The sequence below is a fragment of the Nicotiana sylvestris genome, chromosome 2, assembly GCF_000393655.2.
Source record: "Nicotiana sylvestris chromosome 2, ASM39365v2, whole genome shotgun sequence".
Taxonomy (NCBI): Eukaryota; Viridiplantae; Streptophyta; class Magnoliopsida; order Solanales; family Solanaceae; genus Nicotiana; species Nicotiana sylvestris.
Genome location: NC_091058.1, coordinates 186,162,253 through 186,185,342, shown reverse-complemented (window position 1 = coordinate 186,185,342; position 23,090 = coordinate 186,162,253). Strand labels below are relative to the sequence as shown.

Below are 23,090 nucleotides of genomic sequence, written 5' to 3'. Positions count from 1 at the left end.
TGCATTGTTGGGTTATCGCACCATTGTCCGTACTTCAGTAGGGGCAACTCCTTATTTATTGGTATATGGAACTGAAGCAGTCATCCCGACGGAAGTTGAAATTCCATCTCTTCGGATTGTCGCTGAGGCTGAGATTGATGATGACGAGTGGGTCAAAACCCATTTGGAGCAGTTGAACCTGATTGATGAAAAAAGATTGGCAACTGTGTGTCATGGCCAGTTATATCAAAGGAGAATGGCGAGAGCCTACAACAAGAAGGTGCGCCCCTGAAAATTTGAGGTGGGACATCAGGTGTTGAAACGGATCCTGCCACATCAGGCCGAAGCAAAAGGCAAATTCCCCCCGAATTGGCAAGGACCGTTCATTATAACCAGAGTATTGTCCAATGGCGCTTTATGTTTAACAGATATCGACGGGAAATGAGTCGACATGGCTATCAATTCCGACGCAGTTAAGAGATATTATGTATGATTTCTTTTGATTGTAATTGTTGTTTGTTTGTGGTTGGCATTTATCGGAGAATGAAATGACAGAGGCAATTCTTTCTTATATCCAAACACTTTATCCCTTATTTATTCTTTCATATCCCTCTTTTGGAATCAGTAAATTAAAATGAAAAAAAGGGAGAAAATAATGATAATAAAGACAAAAGAAAAGTCACAAGAAAAACAAAGGAATTAGGAACTACGTTTGACCTGATTCCTCAAAGAAGGATACGTAGGCGCCTCACGGCTCGGTCATAGTGTAACAAAAAATAAAAATCCCCAAGCAAGAAAAACTGGGGCACAAGTTGTGTTTGTAATTTTGAAAAGAAAGTTTGATTCCAAGAGTTGTAATATTTTACCCATCAAAAGTATTTCGAGCCTTTCTGGTACCCCTTTTCGTTTCAGCCAGACACGAAAACCCATATTGATGTCCAAAAAGACCTCCCGATCAGTATCCAAAAAGTGCAAAGTCATGCAAACGGAAGTTGAGAATAACACTCTGTTCCCCAGCAGAGAAGAGGATCATAAACTAGAAATGAATTGATAGCCGAAAGAATCCCCAGCAGAGAGAGTCATATCGGCAGCACTCCAATCCCCAGCTGAAAAAATAAAATAAAATGAGAGAGTCTTATTGGTGAAAACCTTCACAGGCACCATAAGGTGATGGAAGTTGAGAGAAATGAGAGAGTCTTATTAGTGAAAACCCCTCGAAGGGCACTATGAGGCGACAAGGCAAGATTGGCGGGAAGGATCCGCGGTTGGCAAAGAGTTGAGTGTTTTATTTATCCCCAGCAAGATGAAGTTGTCCGAAAGATTGATTGATATGAATAGACTGGGTTGATTAATCCCGAATGCACGACATGATCGTTGGGATCGGTTATATCTCAGATAAGTTCTTTTCTTTCTTTTTCCCCAGCATTTGTTCAGAAAGACTTCTTCTTTTTCTATTTTTTTTAAATTATCACTTTTTCATTTTTTGGTTTAAAGACTTTACCTCCCCAAGTTTATTTTTGAAAAGGATTTTCAGAGCTTACTACCAGTTGCCAAAATGGTGCAAAGCAAAATGCGAATAGGACAGGCCAAGGATAAGGCGACAAAGCGAAAAGAGGTTGGTCGCAAGACCAAATAATGAAGGGGTCTAGATCCCAAGAGGACCAAAATTCCAGGGGAAGTTGGAGAAAAACGGAAAAATAACAGTTAAAAAAGTTATGGATGAAATTCCAAGAGGATCCCCAGCAGATTTGCGAGATACAGGAACAACTCCGACAGGTTCTCGACCAAGCTTCACAATGGTCGGACAACACAGAACGGGGAAGGAAGAGAAAAGGGAAAAACCATCCCCAGCAAAAGTGGCACGACCACTCGCCCCGTTTTAAACTAACAAATTTTTCTTTGATTCAAAGCAGGGAAAAGAAAAGGGAAAAACCATCCCCAGCAGAAGTGGCACGACCACTCGCCCTGTTTTAAACTAACGAATTTTTCTTTGATTTTAAGCAGGGAAAGGAAATATTATTGACAGCAGGAAGACAGGGTCACAAAGAAGATTATCAAACTGGGGCAGAAAATTTTCTCTCATTACGAAAATTTTCTTGAAATCAGATAGCCATTTGGGAAAGAGAGAAGATAACACAAGTTTTGAAGAAAATAAAATCCCCAACAGTATACAAGAAGGGAGATACAAGTTTTAAAAGGAGAGTAATATTGGAAGAAGCAAGATAACCCAAAGTTGTAAAAGCAATGACCTTTGAATCAATATCATCCCCACCATTGTTAAAAGGAGGAAGATAATTCCCCAGCAGTGTTATTCCCGGCAGGTTTCAGGGAAGTGGAAGCACTAAGCTTTATAGGAAATAGTCTTTGAAGAAGTAAAATGAAATATTTGTGAAATAAAATATCGGTGTTATTCCCAGCAGTTTTCAGAGGAACAAAACACCAGTTTGGAAGGAAGCAGTTGAAGAAGTCAGGAGCCCGCCTGGAGAATGGAGGTGTTACATTTTCAAAGTTGTTGAAGTCAGGAGCCCGCCTGGAGAATGGAGGTGTTACATTTAAGTTGTTGTTGAAGTCAGGAGCCCGCCTGGAGAATGGAGGCTGAATTATTTTGAGAAAGTTGTTGAAGTTAGGAGCCCGCCTGGAGAATGGAGGCTGAATTATTTTGAGGAAGTTGTTGAAGTCAGGAGCCTTCCTGGAGAATGGAGGCTGAATTATTTTGAGAAAGTTATTGAAGTCAGGAGCCCGCCTGGAGAACGGAGGTTGTTTATTTTAAGTTGGAGAAGTCAGAAGCCCGCCTGTAGAACAGAGGTTGTTATATTTTTAAGTTGTTGAAGTCAGGATCCCACCTGGAGAATGGAGGTTGTGTCATCTTTCAAAAGTCAAGATTGGAGTCAGGAGCCCGCCTGCAGAATAGAGGAATACATTTCAAGATCAAACATAAGTCAGTAATGAGGAGGGGTACAACAAAAATCCCCAGCATAACAAGCTTTAATGTAGGAAGCAGTGTCCCCAGCAGACAGAACGGAATAATAAAACTTGTGCTCAGAAAAGCAAAAGGCCAGTGTCAGCCCCAGCAGTTTTCGAAAGAAAGGCACCAGAGGAAACACAAGCCGACAAGAAAGCAAAAACAACCAGAGCGCGTGGAAGATAGATAAGATTTTGTAATTCCTAGTTTAGTCTAGCCTCTAGTTTTCTTTTGAGCACAATGTAACAATGATATCGGTAAGCAGTAGTAACAACATGCAACAGCAGTAACAGCAAAAAGCAGTCTCATGGTAGTCCCAGCTACCAAAACTTCCCGAACTACATTAACCTGATTCCCTTCTAGCTAGGGATATGTAGGAAACCTTTGAAGCAAAGGTTCGGTTAAATCATTTTCAAAAAAATGCTTCACACGGAGTATTCCAACGGGCAAAAATCGCTCGTATCTGCTCACTTTATCTTTGCACGAAAACCCTTCGTGTTTTCGGACAAAGAGGGGTAGCTGTGAGCACGTGATTTTTGCTTTACGAAAACTACTCCAAAAGAAATCAAAGATAAAAAAAATTCTCTTAGTGTGCAATTTTTAGGATTTATGTGGCATTTTTGGATAATTATTTGTGTTTTGTCCGTAAATATTTACCTTGTTATAGTTAATAGAAAAATAAAATAAAAAATACATGTTGCATGCATATCTAGGATTTAATTATGCATTTAAGAATTAATTAAACCATTATTTGGCTCTAAAAGGAAAATCATAAAAATATGCGTGTTATTCTATTTGTTGTCATTGTGTGATTTTATTTTAAGGTTTTAATTTGTGTGTTAATTATTGTAAGTGTTAATTAATATTTGTGTAGTTTTATTTTTGATTTTACAAATTAATTAGGAATTGTGTTTAAATTAGAAAATTAAAGAAGGAAAGGGAAAAGAGTTCAAAAATATGAAGAAATTCGGACTGGGCCAGTTTTTTAAAAAGAGAAGTCAGGCCCACTATCACACCCAACCCAGGCCCAACCGACCAGTCTTAGAATCCAACCAAACGACGTCGTTTTTGGGTCAAAGCTTCTGGGCCGTTGATCTCACACATCCAATGATCAGGATCATCAATCCATTACCCGTATAATCTTATCCGACCCGTTTCCATGCCCGTTCTCCCCACCAAACGACCCTGTATTCAATTAAAAGGGTTGATCGAGGCCGTTGATCTCACGCATCCAACGACCCCGATTAATTCAATCATTTTAATATATCAAATCCCATCAGACCCCCCTCCCAAACCAAATCCCCCACCCCTCTTCGTCTCTGAAGAACAGAGATCCCAATCCCTCCCCGAACCCTAGAGCCGCCACCCCACTCTTTTGCTTGAAACCCGGCGGCCATTATGTCGGTCGCCGTGAAATCACACCCTAGGTTTCCCTGACCCTCCCCTCTCTGAATCCCCAATCCATTGTCTTCGAATCCTCGTAGAATGGTTCGAATCTTCGATCAAAGAAATCGACCAAGAAAACCTAACCTACCCCAATCAGTCCCAAACTCACACCCAATAATCACCTTGACCTCCTCGTTGCTAATCCCTAACCAGATTGGCTCAAATCCGAGTAAAACTCATCGAATGGCGGATCTAGGACTCAACAGTTTGAGTTTGTTTCAAAGCTGTCAGGGTCGAACGGTTTCTGGTTAGTATTATAAGTCTATTTCTTATGAAATAGACGTATAATACTAACTGGAACTCAAGTTCGAAAGGGCGTATGGTTGAAATCCAAGAAAAATAGTGAGTTCTTTTCAACTTCTTCTTTTTCCTTTTTCTTTTCTATGTGTTTGTTTGTCTGTGTGATTAGTCATTTTTTTTAGGGTTTTTAGTTTAAGTTAATCCAATATATATATTCTGTTTCTTTTCGGATTTTGGTTGGATTAAATATTTCAATGTTTGTTTAAGTAGTTGGATCAATTCTTCGTTTACATAAATTAGGTTCATTGTAATTCATCTTTTGTCCGATATTTTCCCATTTTTCCATCAGTTTATGATCTGTCGATTAATAACATAGGTTATAAATAGTTTCGTCGATTAGTCCATTCCTGTTTGTAAACCAGTAAGTCCATCAAATGGTTTAATGTCGTGTTATGTATTCTGATCTGTAGACACTTAGCTTCGAGGCGTTGTCATTGATCCTGCATTCTTGTTAGGGTGGACTTAGAATCCCTGCATTTGTGATTGATTTTGATCCAGTTTCAAGTTCAGTTTTAATGATTTTGTTGAGTTCTGTGCTATGATTTAAATTCAGTTCATTTTTGCTTCAATGGGAACTCAACCTCAGTCATTCAGTTGTTAGAAGAATTGGTTATAGCTGTAAGTTAGAATTAGTTCTAGATAACTGTTAGTTTGAACAGATTTTAGAATTAAAAGTTTTAATACAGTTGAATAATTGTATTAGGAAATCAATAATATCAAGGGGTTTTCAGGGTTGATTTAGGAATGAAATAGTTAGGATTATATTTTAGTGTTAGTGCTTTGTTAGTGGGGTATTAATTAATACACTAATGGGGAACAAAAGGGAATGAGGGGGCTGATAATAAGGAAAAGCTTCCTTAGTGGAATTTAAAGTGAAAAATCAGATTTTTAGTGGAAAATTCTGATTTGAATAAGAAAAAGGGGTCGGGCACTAAGTTTGAAAGGGGGGAAGGTTGTATAAAAAGGGAAGAGGGGACAATTCAAAAAAAAACAGTGCTAAAAGCAAAAGAAAAGACTGTTTTTTTAACTCTTAAAAGAATCAGTAAGAGTGGAGAGTCAAAAAAAGCATTTATTAATTTTCAGATCTAGAGTTCAAAATTAAAAAACTCCAAAAACCAAAAACAATAAAAATCTAAGAGAAAAACCAAAAATAGTTACTATTCCACTGGAATTTCAGTTTAATTTCCAATTTTTCCTAAGTTCTGGTTTCAGAGACATATATACTGATTTCGAATGGCTTTAGGTCCAATTGAGCTAGATTTCAATTGAGTTTGGGTTTGACTGGAAGTGTTGAGTATTTGCTGGGTAATTGTCAAGGTCATTTGGCCTGTTTCGAAATTGATTCAAGTCGATCTTTCTTTTGTCTGGTTGCAAATTTTCTTCTGGGCTATGTTTTGATTTTATGGGCTGTGTATTGTTGTTGTTTGGTTATCTCAAAGTGTTGTTGATCACCACTGCTCCACTGACCTCCTCTTCTTCTTCTTACATTTCACATCTCCAAGTACACATTTGAGCCTGATTCTATGTAGATCTCTTGCTGGAAATGAAAAAATGAAATTGAGGTTGGACCTCTGTTGTTGCCTTGTGATTTTAGTGGCTTTATCATGTTTAGATAGAATTATATCGTTTGTTAGTTCGCTCATAGACTGTATTAGCTTTGGACTGTTTAAGTTTATGGACCGTTGAACTCTTGCTGATAAGCTTATGAACTTCATAATTGGCAACGTTAATTTGACTTAGATATATGCTGGTGTAGTGTAGTATAATGTGAGGTAACTTGATTTGTTTCTCATTAATTGCAAGAAAAATAAGTCAAATGGTTTGGTTTTGATGTGCTACTTTCAGTGATCCATTTTTTTTTAATCATGAACTGCTTGAATAATAATTCAATAATGCTAGATTGAACTGTCCTAAAATCAATAGGGTATTTTAAGTTCAGGCTATGGAGTAGTTCGCATGTAATGTAAATAAAAATTACCTAGTCCAATTGATTAGCTTATTCATGTGAGGCTGACGTTTAGGATCAATATTGTTAAGTTCAATCACCCCCAGTCTGTGTTCATCTTAGTGACATTCAATAACTCATCAGGAACCATAATAGAAAATGATATAAGTAGGGAATTGAAATTCAAGCGATTAGCATGTTATCAATTTGAACAGTGTCTATTCTATCACAAAGGCAATAAGTGAATTTGGGAACACTTTAGATCAAGTTTGGGCCATAGCAATTTTAAAATGTTGTTGGTATAAGTCTGCTGAAATTCCAGGCCATACAGCCTCGTTTTGTTGATTTGGGGCCTTAGTGATTTAGTGCGGGCCCGGGTCTTGTGCTGAATTCCTTCTCGTTTGGGCCTGGGCCAAAGCCTACATACGGTTGATTTTGGTTATAGATTGGCTAGTGATTCTTACTCTTTGGGCTTCCCTTGGGGCCTAATGACATGTTTAGTTTAGACCATCATTTAGCTTGCATTAGATCAATGATATTAACCAAGTAGGATTTTCCTTATTTTTAGAGACAAATAAAAATAGAAAATCATAGTCACTTTAGGTTTGCCCTTTTAAAATAAAAATGAGATGAGCCTCGCCGAATAAACTATAAATTGCGGGGCCCTCAATAAATATTATACTAATTTTTAAACTTCGGGATGGGCCGTTTTAGTGAATTTCACGGCCTTCCCCAAAATAATAACGCATTAGTCTCTTTAGGCGCGTATTTTAATAACATTATCTTCCTAAACTCGAGTGCACATTTATGTGACTCAAATCCAAATCCCAATGAAGTCGAAATATGTCAACAACCACGGGTGCATTTATGTGACGTGATTCGAGACGTGTTTTCACGACGTTGCAATTCTCTTTTAAAATAACAATAATAAAAGCGGCTAAAAGTTAAAATTTGCACATAGACTCACAATTGTTAAAATCAGATAATTTACGCCAAAGATAACAGTTGAGCGACCGTGCTAGAACCACAGAACTCGGGAATGCCTAACACCTTCTCCCGGGTTAACAAAATTCCTTACTCGGATTTCTGGTGCGCGGACTGTAATATAGAGTCATTCTTTTCCTCGATTCGGGATTCAACCGGTGACTTGGGACACCATAAATCTCCCAAGTGGCGACTCTGAATTAAATAAATAAATCCCGTTTCGATTGTCCTTTAATTGGAATAAACTCCCTTCCGCGTCCCTTTTACGGGTGGCGCGGGTGAAAAAGGAGGTGTGACACTGATATGACGGGTATGTTTGTTCTATGAGAAGAGAGGTAGATGACGTGGCGAGCGTCTAAAATTTGTATCTAACATTTGGCCCTTTTGAAAAAAAAATTGATCTTTGCTGCAGTGGTCTAATTTCGAATTTAACCCCTCTTTAATCATAATTAATTGAATGCACTTTTCTAATTTTAATAATTATGATAAATTAAAAATTATGTTATATTATTTTGTAATTGATAATCTACTATATGCGTATGTATCTATCGGACAGACTTTATAATTCCAAAAGATTAATAATCTAAAATATATAATTATATGAAAAAATAGCCAAATAAATAATTAATTGTGATATAATGGTGATATAACTACAATTATCAAAATCTATTTTACTAACATGATAATAAGTAAATTATTAATAATTATAGATATAAGAAATGCAATAAGTATTTTATATAATTATTTAAAAATAGTTTAAGTATACTTTGTTAAAAAATTTAAATATTTATAAAAAATATATAGTACATATAATTATTTAAATTATTATCAACTGAGAAGCATAATAATAATTGAGAAAACAGAGGGCCAAAATTGGTCGTCAACCATACGAATACTCGTAATCACAGTTTAAGAGGATCAAAACCTCTTGAAACCCTGATTGTGCAAGTAAAAAGCCTAAAGAAACATAATTCAATTTTCAAGTCTTAAAACAACCAAAAGCACATTACTCAGCCGGAGAATCATATATATATAGAGAGAGACGCAACTTTGAAAAGGACCTGGAAATCAAGAAATAACAGATAAGATCTCTTTGCTTCGAAAAATGAAGATGAAATTTTAAACAACACAGAAAACCCTGTTCAAATTGCTTGTACAAACCGACTATTGATCACGAAAGGCATAAAACTATATAGAATATTCAACCAAGGGAACGCACAACAGCACGAAAAATAATGAAAGAATGAACCAATAAAATTCTTCAGAATATAGAGGAATGGGGGGAAACAGAAAAATATGAGGCATATAAGGGTTTGAGTCTTAGGAAAACCCAGTTATATTTTGTATATTCATACGTAGTAGTAGAGCAACTCTCAACTTACAAAGTAAGCAAACAAGTTAGGCTAAGCTGCCTCAGAAGATAAGAGCTCGAGTTCAGCCCACCAGAGGGGAGAAAGCCTTGGAACTGCAGCATCAGGCGATATATCAATTGTTTCCCTTAATTTTGCAATGGCTTCGCTTATCGTTGGTCTCCTCATTGTATCTTTTTGAAGGCATTCTTCTATTACCTCACAGATAACCATAAGCTCATTATTCTTGAAGGACTTCAGTGTTGGATCAACCAAGGAGCTCACATTCATCTTATCTTTAAGGTATTGCGCCGCCTAAACAAAACAATTGTTATCATTCTTGCAGTGGTACAAGTCTAAAAGAAGAAAAACTTGACATTATTCCAACCAAGAAAGTATCATAATTCATAACTATCAAGAATAAGAAAATAAGGGAAGCATATGAAAGAGAATTAGATGGAGATTTACCCAGTTCAGAAGAGATTCTTTTTCTTCTGAATAAGGTGACTTTCCAGAAATTACTTCTAGTAACAGAATCCCAAAACTATAAATATTTGTTTCACGATCAGCAAGTGGCGGCAGCTCAGAATTTTCTAAATCATCACTTGAGGACTTTGACTTGGCTATTAGTTCTGACCAGAAACCAATCTCAGTGATCTGTCAAAAGATAAAAATTCATTACTTCAATATGAAATATAAAAGAAAAAGGTCTCTCAGTTGAATATGGTAGAAAAGGTTTTCTGGTGACAATCGTCTGGACATGTACACATTAGGGAAATTACTTAAACTGTATATATATATATATATATTCGTGAAGATCGCGCAGACCTTAGCAGCATAATCGTCAGTCAAAAATATGGCATTTGAGTTCAAGTTGGAATGGGGCACTGGAGGATTCAAATCATGCATGTACTGAAGACCATATGCTGTTCCCATTATAGCTCTCATCCTTGCAGGCCAGTCAAGAGGATCGGCTTCTTTAACTGAAACAATGAAACTTGTAGTTCGCATCACTCTGAACTAAATCAACCACTATCATGAATAATTAAAACTGAACTTTGGACAGCTAAGAATTTTACCATGCAGATGCTCAGAAAGAGTTCCATTTGGAGCATACTCAAAGACCATCATCCTAGTGAAAGGTTCATCCTCCTCACAGTACCCAATAAGATTAACAAAATTTTTGTGGTTCACTCTTGAAAGTGCATCAATCTATTCAGTAGCACAAAGAGAAAACATCATATAAGTTTTACAGCTGAAAAGACAACAAGGATGCCACTATAGGAAGTGTCAGACTGCGAGATATATGCAGAGATAATTTTTATTTTAATATAAACGGAAATAACAAACCTTCTTCCTGAAGGCCATTTCTGAACTTTCAGACCAATCTTTCAGAGAAGTTAGAGTAGTCGAGGCAACAGCAATCTCTACTCCACTCGATAGAGTTCCCTTGTAGATTATATATGCATCATGACTGCTAATAATATTGCTAAAATCCTCACATGCTGTTTCAAGTTCAGACCTGTTCAGCTTTGGAACCCCTGTAATTGTTTCACACAGAGTACGATTACCATAACAAATAAAATTTTGCAGTCAATATCAGGATTACGCCTTCTTATGGTTGTGACTGAAGAGAACAATGTTTGCTAGAGCTGTACTTAGGGATGGCAAAACTAACCCAAACCCATTTGATCCGTCCAACCACTCAAGTTTTAATAGATTTGGGCTAGAACGATTTTGGAAATGGGCTGTTTTGGGCTAGCCCAAGTTAACCCATCAAAAATCATCGGTCCAAATGAACCCATGATGATGCCCAACCTTGACCCCGGAAATGCTCAATCTTAGAGTTCTACCTTGACCCCGGAAATTCTCAATCTTAGAGTTCTACTTTGACCCATGTTCTGGAAAATATTTTCTAATTTTCTCATGTTTGGTTGGTTTAAATGTTTGAAAAATATTTTCTTTATGAATTCGTTTTTGTTCAATTGGAGGAAAATATTTTTTGTATCAAGAGAAGGAAAAACACTTTCCAAAACTCTTTTTCAACCTTCCCCATCTCCAAATTGAGGAAAGAAATCATTTGGCATGAATTGACATTTATTCAAAAACATAAGATAATATTTATATATGCTTGTTTAAAAGTTGAGAATATTGGAAAGATTTGGGTAAATTTGGGCGGGTTGGTTACAACTTATTGTTTAGCCCATCTTAACCCAAGTGAACTTTGGGCAGGGTTGGGCAATGACCTATTTAATGGGTCAGCCTATCTTGACCAGCCCAAACAACCCATTTGCCACCCCTAGATGCACTTGACAAAGAAAATGAATAAAAAAGACCAATCACGTTTCAGAAGAAGCAAAAGTGGAGAAAACCTCCAGCATTATCTTTTGTAAAATTCAGGGCCAGTAAAAACTTTTTAATTTACTTGTCAGATTATCCCTCTAGGTAAACCCAAGTGAACTTTGGGCAGGGTTGGGCAATGACCTATTTAATGGGTCAGCCTATCTTGACCAGCCCAAATACAGCCCAAACAACCCATTTGCCACCCCTAGATGCACTTGACAAAGAAAATGAATAAAAAAAACCAATCACTTTTCAGAAGAAGCAAAAGTGGAGAAAATCTCCAGCATTATCCTTTGTAAAATTCAGGGCCAGTAAAAACTTTTTAATTTACTTGTCAGATTATCCCTCTAGGTAAATGCTTCTTCTGGAAAATAAAGGAATTTGTTCCTTATTCTAAGCTCTTCTCATAGCAAAAAAATAAATAGAGAAAAGGTATATATACCAAACACTAGGCTAATATATCAGTCCTCCAGTTCTTCAAAAAGGGTAAAACTCCAGTACATCCCATATTTAAATTAACAAGTAATAGGCATCCAGTGTCAGGACTGCGTCAACAAATGGTAATTTTGTCACGGAATATCAGGATGTGGACAGAATACTAACAGTAATAACTGTCACAAAGTTTAATTGAAGTACCTGTAACAAAAGCTTTTTGCAGCTGTCCACTCAAGCCAGTCTTCCAAGGGCCTATTGTTCTTGCAGCTCTGCTTCTCCAAACTAAGAACACGAATGCAGCAGCAACGAGCAGAAAAACTCCAATAGAAACCCCAACTATATACTTCCATGTATTTCCAGATTTTGTGCCAGGCGGAGCTTGTCTATTAGCTGGCTGTTTAACAGCACTATTTGACTGTCCCTTTGGAATTGGTTTGTATTGAGACTCAGGCTGCTGATGTGAGGAGGGTAAGGGTAATGGAGGTGTTCCTTGGGTACTTGGCACAGCACGAAATGACCCACTACTTCTGCTGCTTGGCACTGGCGCAACAGGACCCATAGGTTTCCCACCATTGGCAGGAAGAGCAGCAAGGTTGCTGGATTGTTCAACTAACTTACGGCGTGCAACATTCGCTTGGTTCTTTACAGTATGGATGATATGAGGCCTAGATGAACCTGTTAAAAAGAAGAGTGAAAACAATCTTTTGTGCACTCTCTCTGAAATTCCTGCTAAAGATGTGGAGTAAACTTTTTCACTCACTTGGCAGGTCGCCAGAGTACTCTGTCTGATCATCCAATGAGCCCCTTCCAAGTTCTCTGGAGAACCTTCATTAAAACAAAAAGATGCTTCTTGAGTGATAAAACTTGAGTAGAAACAAATGGCGATTAAAAACTATCTAGTTACTTACAGTGTTAGATAACCGAGGTAACGTATAAGTGTCCCCTTAATTGGTCTGATAAAGGAGTTTACAGTCTTTAATGGCCTCAGACAGCCATGCCAGATGCTGCCAGAAACAGCCATCAAATAATCAGAGAGAAGCATGCAACTGAAAAGATCTGATTGAGAAGTCGGGTACTAGTAGATTAAAAATTTGACAATTTAAATAATGTTACTCCCTCTGTTTCAATTTAGATGACACACTTTCCTAATTAGTCCGTTCCAAAACGAATGACACATTTCTACAATTGGAAATAATTCAACTTTAAACTCTTCATTTTACCCATTTTACCCTTAATGAGAAGCTTTTATAACCACACAAATGTCATGGCCCCACAAAGCTTTTACCTCTTAAGCTTTTAAGACCACAAGTTTTAAAAATCTTCTTTTTTTTTCTTAAACTCCGTGCCGAGTCAAACTACCTCATCTAAATTGAAACAGAGGGAGTATTAGTTTTGGTTGTCAGTATCCTATGAAATAGATAAAGCTAAAACTGAGATAACTGATGAGAGAGTATCTTGATAAATAATTTCAATGAGAGAGTATCTTGATAAATAATTTCAAATGAATTAGAGCCACTATGATAATTTCATGCTTATGGTGCTCTCTTGATGGCAGGATAAATCCCAAGCACTGAGAGCAAGAATCTCCAGTTACTTAACTAAAATGCAATTTATTGCATCCTCATCTTCAACCCTAGCCTTAGATGGGTGCAATTACCGGCAAATCACCTCCCTGCTGTTTATAAACCTTTTTCTTTTAACTTGATATAAGGTCCAAGTATTACTATTGAATGTCACATTAGACAATGAATATATTGCAAGCACAGAATGCTGAGGAATCAGGATTCACAGCGAAACACAGGTCATGAAGTTAAGGAATGCTCCATTTCATTGCGCTTGGCAACTGCTGCAATTCTTTAAGCCTTATTGTTGCTTGACTTAACCAGTCTCCCTGTAAGATTGAAGCCACACTTCTTCATAAGTCTGAAGAAATGCGGTTTGCTGCTGCTTAAACCGATCTGACAGCTTCAGACATAGCAGTACAAGTTATTGCAAAACTAAATCCTAGCAGCACCACATCTGTGAAGAGAGTAAGGACTCAGCTCCCAGGGTCTATGACTAACCACAATGTCCCTTGGCATCACTCATAATTAACACTATCAATTGCATCTGAAAAAATGCCATTTGCTGCTTACAGAAATCTGACATCTTCAACCATAGAAGCACAAGTCATTGCATCATGAAATTCTTGTATCACCACATATGTGAAATCAACGAGCTACCAGGCTTTATTTACATTGCCATAAACCACAGCACAAGTTGCATAACAAAATCCTTGTATCGCCAAATCTGTGAGATCACCCAGCTCCCAGGCTTTATTTTCATTGCCAAAACCCACTATTTCCTTTGGTGTCATTCATACTCAACACTATCAACTTGTCTTCACCCCAACCCCAACTCCCGCCTAGCAAAGTTTATTTAAGGAGGTATGAGCACACTCTGACAGTATGAATTCAGCCTAAAATGGCTCATACATTTCAGATATCTCTGCTTGTTGATATTTGGTTTCATAATGTAGCAAGCACTATAACATGAAAGAAAAGTTCCAAAGTAACCAAAAGAATCTTACCAGTGCCCAAATTTTCTGTTTATACAGCCTGTTCCAGCGGCAGCAGAGATGACTGTTTCATCAAATTGCAACACGGAGAGCAAATGAAGTTTCCCAATTTCCAAAGGCATGCTTCCTTCAAAGTTATTGTTGTGAATCAACCTGGGAAAATGTGTTAGACACAGTTCAAGAGCATTTTTCTAATGGTTCTGCCGCATGCATAATCACATACATAAACTTATATAGGCAGCATGTTTCTTTACATGCACAAAAACAAATTATGACTCACAAGCTTCTTAGCGATTGCAGGTCTCCTATTTCTGCTGGAATTCTCCCACCCAAATTATTATCCCTCAAATCAAGCACTTCCAGCCTTCTAAGTCGTCCAAATTCTTTTGGAATAACACCAAAAAAATGGTTTTCTGACAGGACACTGACGTAATCAAAGAGCAAAAAGAAAATTTGTTAAGATTCAAAAGGAAGTCATGCACAGCATATAGGAAAATATAGTATGCAAGATGATGAAAACTATGATTACTAGACATGCAAACTAATCCTCCCTTCGTCCCTTCCACCCAATTTACTCAATCTACTTACTTTTTGTCCCTCCAAATTACCAACCATTATCCCATATGATATGTTTCCATCTCAAAAATTTCAGACCAAGATGATGCAATATCACCTTATATTCAAATTATTTTGTTCTAAATGGAACATCTTCTCAATCAACTATTAAATTTTGCAAGTCAAAATGCAATTAACTCTACTCAGATAGCCTATTCATATATTATCTTATATTATCCATATTATTCTTGGTAGTTTACTTAAATTGTGTCAAAGAGTGTGGATGAAGTGCTTAGTGAGTTAACTATGTACCTATGATTTTGACAATACCGATACCACACAAATCATTTGAAATTAACTAGTGGTGATACTAAGCATATGTTGGATTCCGATCTGGGCCGATAAAAGTTGTATAAGGTTATGAAATGGCTGTGTTCAGAGCCAGTAAAAAACTCTGTAGGCAGTTCTCCATACTAACACTATTAGCTTCAAAAAAACTACCATAGTACTTTCAGTCACTCCAAAATATTCCCTTTTTTTCTTCACCGGTAAGTGAATCTATCTCGAGTTATCTGTAGCCAAGTATCCACCAAAGGCTTTCTACCCTTATGTTGCTTTTGATTCAAAAGATTCACTAGGTAAGGTATTATGTTGAAGGTAGAAAGATTTAGTATGCAAAGGTGACAGCATAGGAGAAAATTAGGGGACCAGGAACGGGGATATAGCTCCACTGCCGTATAGTAAAGATTACCTGCACTCAGTTTGTCCTTTATGGAAGTAAAAGCGGAGAAATTAGCTTTATTGCTGCTTAAGTGTAGAGAATAAAAATGAGTCATAAGATGCTATAAATCAATAGAACAGCTACTGTTTAAGATGCACTTGGAGAATTATAAGTATGATTTTACATTCATAGCGGAGCTGCTTTTTCAATTTAGCACAAGTTTAAATGGTAAGGCTTAAGGACACTGATATAGACTTTCAAGGATAAAAGGATCTCGGGATAGCGTTTTGTTCTGAGACAATGCTGACTCTCTTCTTAAAAATCAACTCCTGATCCAAAGGAGGGATATCTTCCAATCTTACAACTATGAACCCCCCGACACTTACGAATCTTCACGACATTCTTTGGTGACTTAATAGAACCATTACAAACCTCATAATTTTGTGTTCAGACTCATTGCACCAGACAACGGTCCATAGGAAGGATTATAAAATAGAAGTTGTAGCTGCCCAAAATGGCAGGGTGGATTTTGGCACCACCATTGACAGCAGCACTGGAAGGTCATGGGTGCAGCTGTCAAATGTGTTACAGTGATCTCACCAGTTCAGCAAACTTATAATATAAACACAAAACGGAAACTATGTTAACCAAAATGATGAGCCACTGACAGCCAACATGGTAAAAGATTATTTCAACAATGTAAGAAAATATGTACTGTTCTCAAGAAAACAATTAAACTTGAACCATGAAACTAGGGACAGCATACTTATCCCTTTATAGAAGCCGCTATCATCTACAAGTATGGCATAAGTAAATAAAAGTCTATCAACATTAACCACCTTTTCAAGATGCTTTGTCTAAATAAGCATTTAACACTTATGGGCTGGAAAAGAAAAAGCATTTTTTTATAGATAAAAGCTTACATTGATCTTAAGTGAGTGAGATTTCCAAGCTCTGGTGCCAATGTGCCTTCCAAAGAACGTCCATGGAGATCCCTAAACAGAGAGGAAAAACAAAAATTTAACAAAATGAGATATCACGAAAGACAAACCAAATGAGTTCAACTTTTGCATATTGTTTGTAATATTTCTAAAAAAAAATAAAAAATCGACAGACCTGTTAGCAACAGAATATTAAACTTATAGAGCAAGTTAATTTTATCAAATCAAATCCACATTAATATACTTGATTTTATGTAACAAGGAACTTACAGAATTTGCACTTTGCCTGCCAGACACTGTACACCAGACCACAAGCATGGGTTACAGTGATCAGGATTCCAGTTCGCAAGAACTCCATATGGATCAGAATCTACTTTTGATCGGAATCCCAACAACGCCAGTCCTTTGTTTTTCAAATCAACAACAGTCAGCGAAGAAGAGCAATCAAATGGACAAAAGGAACTAGAAATAGCCAAGACAGAAATGCTAAACCAGTAACACTGTCCAAGCATAGAATTACCTTCAGAATTGAGCGAGCTACATCCGTGAACATCGTAAAGAATAATCAGAAGTGCCAGATATGATAACTTAAATCCATAAGCATTCCATCTACCGCCCATTGCTAGCAGAACCATGTGTAGCAGTGGTTGAGGCAGTAATAATATCTGCCACCAGCCAGGACTCTATACAAAATGCCACACAAAATCGCCAGTTTTCTTATACGCAATGACTCTCCGAGCAATGAAGATCACTCGGACAATTATACAAGTACAAGGAAAAGAAAATCAGCTATTTGCTTATGTACACAACTATATACTACAAACTATATAGCTTGAAATGAAAAAATAAAAATATCAGCCTGCTTCACACAAATGACCATATCAGGGTCTCTCATCTTCTGTGTTTCTAAATTTAGGTTATGACACCTCCGTTTTCACCAACAACTGCACAAACCGGGGTCGATAAACTTCCAAGAATCAACTTTAGCTGAAAATTCAAAGACAGAAGTAACGAAAATTAGCAATTTTATTAATTATTGAAAAGGAGTCAAATTGCACAAAAAGTAGAGTAATTTACAAGCCAAACCATAAAAGACTCTAAGGTAAAAAGATGATAAGAGAATAACAATATTCACAAGCAATCAAAAATCCAAAAAATAAAAAGGAAACAAAAAGAAAAGGTGTGAAATGTAAAGATATGCTAAATAAATATACCAGAAAGTAGGGACAAAAGGGCAGTCAATGAAATCTTTGTTGCTGCTTTTGTTTCAGAAGCTGAATAGAATTCAAAAATCTTCAAAACTAGAAGAATTGCACCAGAAAATGCAGGTGGTTTATGATAAAAGAAAGATTATCTAAGGGCTCCAAAAGTCAGAAAAGAGGAAAAAATGAGGAAATACTTAGGATTGATGAATTAAAATCCCAAGATTATTTTTTTTCTTGACTGCCCTTTTCAGGATGATCTCAGAAAAAAATTATCTCTTCGACCATCTCTCTGAAAGAGGGTTGAGGAAGGAAAAGAAAATCTTTCTCTCTCTAAAAGGTTTTCTGTTAAACACCACAGCTACCACCCCCTGGCCCTGGCAACAGCTCTGTTCTTTTTTCCTCAATTTTCCCACTTTTTTCTGGGGATATTTTCCATGGACGGACTTATTTTATTTTACAATATCTGTTTTTTTTTTTCTGTATGCCTAAACTTTTTTTTTTTTGTCAACAGAAAAAATGATACTTTTTCCACTTTGGAAGTGGGACCCAGTAAATCGGGTCCAACCGAATAAGCTATCAGTCGACCCGGAAAGAAAGAGTGGAGATGAGGAACCCCACAATCCGAAATACTTGGACGCGGTTTTATGGACGTTGACTGGGTCCTGCAATTACTCTTCGTCCTTTGCCTGCCAACGTGCGTGCGTGCGTGCCTGCTTGTAAGTTGCCATTATGCAACAATAATTGTTAATTGGCGAAATACCTAGACAGCCATTCGTGGCAATGTTTATAATCTAAAATTCGGAAAAGTTGAAGCAACTAAATCTATAATTGAGTGCTAAAAGCAACAGATTCAATCCAAAAAAAAAACCTAAACTGTTGTGATAAAATATAGAATAAAACGATGAATTGTAAAGAAAGAAGAGAAAGATATATTATTTGATGGCCGCTCGGAGCTTGAATATTTGGAGTCGGGTTACAGAGAGATTGTAAAATTGCTTAAGGTGAAAATAATAGTATTTCAAGTGATAACAGTGATTTTAGAGATTATAGATTGTCTTTACAAATGAATAAGTGCTAGCTTTTATAGTGGAGATGCTAGGTTGTCGTTTCCTTGAGTCATGTTGTCGTTACACTCATTTATTTTGGCCATCTAAATAATTTGTGACGTTGATTTTGACATGTCCCGTCTAAAAAGGGATACGCGCGTCTGGGATCCATTGTGTCACTACCGAGCACAAGGCAACCTCCATTATGTTGTTCATTCTACATGAATGCATTTGCTAAGCAACAACAATAATATGCCCAGTATATTCTCACAAGTGGGATCTGAGGAGGGTAGTGTGTACGCCGATCTTACCCCTACCTAGTGAAGGTAAAAGGTTATTTTCAATAGACACTCTGCTCAAAAAAGCAGGGAGAAAAAGGAAAGAAAGAGAGAGAAGAAAGGGAGAGGGAGAAAAGAATAAGTAGTACCAAATAGTAACAACAGAAAAACACGATAACTGAAACGAACTAAGCAACATGACGAATACCAATCTGAGAAGAAGAAAGTGCATGTCTGCTACTAACCCTTAACTACCTACTAATCTTCTACCCTAATCCTCGATCTCCACACCCTCCTATCAAGGGTCATGTCCTATAACCCGAAGTCGTGTCATGTCCTGCTTAATCACCTCTCCCCAGTATTATTTTGGTCTGCCTTGACCTCTTCTCAAACATGTCATGGCCAACCTCTCACACCTCCTAACGGGAGCTTCAATGCTTCTCCATGATGCATATGCTAAGCAAACATTCATAAATTAATTAGGGTATTCTTTCCTTTATGTAAATTCAAAGAAAAATCAAAGTAAAACTAATTCTGATATATTATAATAAAATAAAAATATCATGTTTTAAAAAAAATTGAATGTGAAAACTATTTATCTAAACCCACATGACTATCTAGGAGCCTCTAGCTATATAAGCGACTTAAGAGATGGCAAGAGACAAGTCCCCAACTCATCAACTCATAATTTAAAACAAAGGAAATAAATGACTCAATAACGCCTTGTAGAAGTAAACAAGGCATACCAAAACTGAAAGTGTCTGAAAAGCTGTAAGGACTTGCTTGCTCTTTAACGCCTATATTGTCAATAATGTCTCACATAACAAAGAAAAAGAGTATGCTTAGAGCATAGTGGCACTCAGTATGCGTCATCACCTAAACTCGAGGTGGTGCTAGGCTTTGAAAATAATATGCAATGCAATAAAATAATCTTTGAAATATCAATGCGATAATATATAGTATACTAATATTATAAAAGTAAATATTATTACTAACATGTCGTGTCCTTTAATTTTAGGGAGTAGCTAGATCCACTTCTGGTCTATCCCACGTCTGGCGACAAATACAAATAATATCACAATCTCATCAATGGTTATCTACGTGGATCTAAAGGTTTCGAGGTGGAATGCGTGTCCATGGCACTAGCCTCACCTCTCTCAATGACTCGTAGCTCCCCAAAATATTTACTCACAATCATAACATATTTTATTCTGTAATTTTCCAAGGCATAAGCCAATACAAGTCACATGATAACATTTCTTGAAAGGTTTCATATTCGATTTTCGAAATAATTGTCACATACTTTGTAACACATTTGAGTAAAACTCTTTCATGCCATGAATGCAAGACTTGGAACATATTAACAGTGGTATTATAAGAGTTTCTAAGTTATATTCTTCAATTAGCAATGGAGATCTCATGAGAGCTTGTAAGATCTTTTTTAAACATTTAAAACTTTAAGTCGGGGCTTTGAAAGCCCAATAGAGAAGGTCGGCTCAGCATACCTTGAGCTTTTCCTACAAACTTCATTTAAAAGCTTGACAATCGCTATTGCAATCCTTAAGTAACTCTTTATAACCAAAAAAAAAAATTATATTTTTAAGTCAAATTCTATAAATTGGTTACTTAGGTTTTGGTTTATAGGGTTGAATTGGGTGTTTGGATTAATTATACATTTCTATACTCCTCAATGAAACACTAATCAATCATCAATTTTATTTAAAACCAATCTACAAACACTAGGGTTTATCCTTTTTTTAATTTATCTTGAATTCTAGGGTTTATGATGAATCTAGGGATTGAATGATATCTAATCTTGTTAGAATTGACTAGAACTGATGTAGGAACTTACCTTTCTAAAGCCCTTGATGACCCTTGATGTAATTGACTCAAAACCCTTGTTGTATCTCTTAAAACAAAGTGGGAGAAATAAATTTCAAAATTATCATATGTACTAGTGAATTGGTATTAAAAATTTTAATAAATTTATAAAGTGATCAGTTTGTTTCTCTGTTACTATTCGAGAAGTTAATAAAGTACGTCAGTTTTTAGTTTTCATGCATCTATTAAGTATATAAACATATTTAAAAAAGAAAAAGAATCTAAAATGAAAATTTAATGTGTTAGCTGCGGTACTTGAATCCCAACACCGATTTTGGGATGTAGAAATAAAAATCGTTAGATAGGTATTTTGATCCTGATTTCATAATTAAAAAGCTACTCCATCCGGTTTGAAATAAATGTCTTATTAGCTTTTCTAATTTGGTACTTTACAAATCAAAGGAAAGAAGAATGGCATCTAACTTCGTACTTTGAAAAACAAAGGAAAGAAGAAGTGTCATGGCAATCGAACTTCCATCTCTTTTCGTTTATTTTCATCTCCTTTTTTTCCTTGATATTTTTATCATTTTCTTTTGTACTTGTCCCTTTTTATTTAAAACATCTTTTCTTTTCACCAAAAGATAATAAGAAAGAAAAAAGATGTCACACAGTCTCTTCGTATTCTATTCTGTTGACATTCTATTTACATTCTTTAGGCAAAATAAAAACATGACAACTAAAATGAATTGGATGGAGTGTTAAGAAATGTCTCTGAGTTAAATATGCCACAGCTCATGTAAATCAACATATGTGAACATGAATTAAAAACATAAAATTAGAAAGAAAAAATAAAAAGTAAAGAGGAGAAAAAATGCTAATGTAAAAATTAGGGATATAAACTTGAAATGTCACCCTCTTTTTTCTTCCTCTAACGCCTTTTTCTCTAAGGCATTTAGTTTTTTGTTTCCTTGTAATTAATATGAATTGTTGACAGTTATGACATCTTTTTGTATTTTCTATCCCATTATTTTCCTCGTATTCCAATCCCGGCAGCCCAAAACTCATCTCTTTTCCTAAAACCAAATAATAGGGAAAAAGGGTAAGATATATCCTTGTACTATTAAAAATTGTCCACATATGTCCTCCGTTATACTATTGGTCTAAATCTACCCCTTCCGTTAGCAAAGTAATCAAAAATATCCTTATTTTTAATGGTGCTCCACCATAGCAATCCAAATTCTACATGGTCTGGCATTTGGGTAAGGTGGATGTCAAGTGGCATGCCACCTCACCATCTTCCCCTTCCATTTCTTCTTCCCCTCATACCTTGAAATGGAGGTTCCAAATTCATTTTCTGTTAAATTTGGACAAAATTACTGCTAATCTCTGAATCTAACACGAATAAATGATTTCCAAAAGACTTAAAGAACAAATCTCAAAACCCAATGACAAAATTATCTGAAGCTTTTTCCTTGTGAGAGGAGAACGATACAAGTTTGGAGAATCAAATTTGCTTAATACTTATTTATACCTGAAGCTTGTTAACACATGTATTCCTTGGCCGAGTTAAATCATAGAAGTAAACATTTGCATCTTCACTTCCAGCAACTTCAATTGTTAGAAGATATAAGTCTTTTTTGCTATCTTGCATGTTTTGTTGATTCATAGTGGTACAGAATATATATATATATATAAAATGAAGATTTGGGAAATAAAGTTATGCTCAGTAGAAGGAGAAGTGGTTAATTAAATGAGCTCACGGAGAAGGCTTTAACCTTTATTTGCTTAAGATTTGATTTTTTCCAGAATGACAGAATTATCTACACATTACTCAGATTTTATTTTTGGGAATAAAATGAGCCATATTTTTGTTTACTAAAAAGAAATGGAAGGGGAAGAAGATGGTGAGGTGGTATGCCACGTGACATCCACCTCACCCAAATGTCAGAGACCATGTAGGATTTGGATTGCCATGGTGGAGCACCGCTAAAAATAAGGATATTTTTTATTACTTTGCTAACGGGAGGGGTAGATTTAAACTGATAGTATAACGGAGGAAATATGTGGACAATTTTTAATAGTACAGGAATATATCTGACCCTTTACTCCAAATAATATTATTCTTTTATCTCCCCTACATCCCACTATGTTCAAATTCTGGGTCAATATCTTACTTTCATATCAGATAAATAGCAAACTTTCATAACACACAAGAAATCAACC

General features: G+C 36.2%; 1 protein-coding gene across 1 annotated transcript; it reads right to left on the bottom strand.

Annotated features, from left to right (window-relative positions):
- Nucleotides 1-8,852: 8,852 nt before the first annotated feature.
- On the bottom strand, nt 8,853-18,088 carry LOC104234983 (protein MALE DISCOVERER 2-like). The gene is made up of 14 exons (XM_009788645.2): nt 17,732-18,088; nt 17,038-17,504; nt 16,788-16,920; nt 16,500-16,571; nt 14,581-14,724; nt 14,313-14,453; nt 12,652-12,747; nt 12,504-12,568; nt 11,945-12,418; nt 10,316-10,506; nt 10,045-10,177; nt 9,794-9,948; nt 9,434-9,622; nt 8,853-9,280 (listed from the first exon to the last, which is right to left on the bottom strand). The coding sequence occupies exons 2-14, from the start codon at nt 17,150-17,152 to the stop codon at nt 9,020-9,022; spliced, it is 2,169 nt and encodes a 722-aa protein (XP_009786947.1). The 5' UTR covers nt 17,153-17,504; nt 17,732-18,088; the 3' UTR covers nt 8,853-9,019.
- Nucleotides 18,089-23,090: the final 5,002 nt, after the last annotated feature.

Bases quoted from the DNA above. Each gene is read 5' to 3' on its own strand.
- LOC104234983 (XM_009788645.2), bottom strand. From the start codon at position 17,152: ATGGTTCTGCTAGCAATGGGCGGTAGATGGAATGCTTATGGATTTAAG. The intron at 12,569-12,651 runs GTAAGTAACTAG...GTTTTAATGAAG, and splicing joins TACCTCGGTTATCTAACACT to GTTCTCCAGAGAACTTGGAA. The intron at 12,419-12,503 runs GTGAGTGAAAAA...TCTTTTTAACAG, and splicing joins GTACTCTGGCGACCTGCCAA to GTTCATCTAGGCCTCATATC.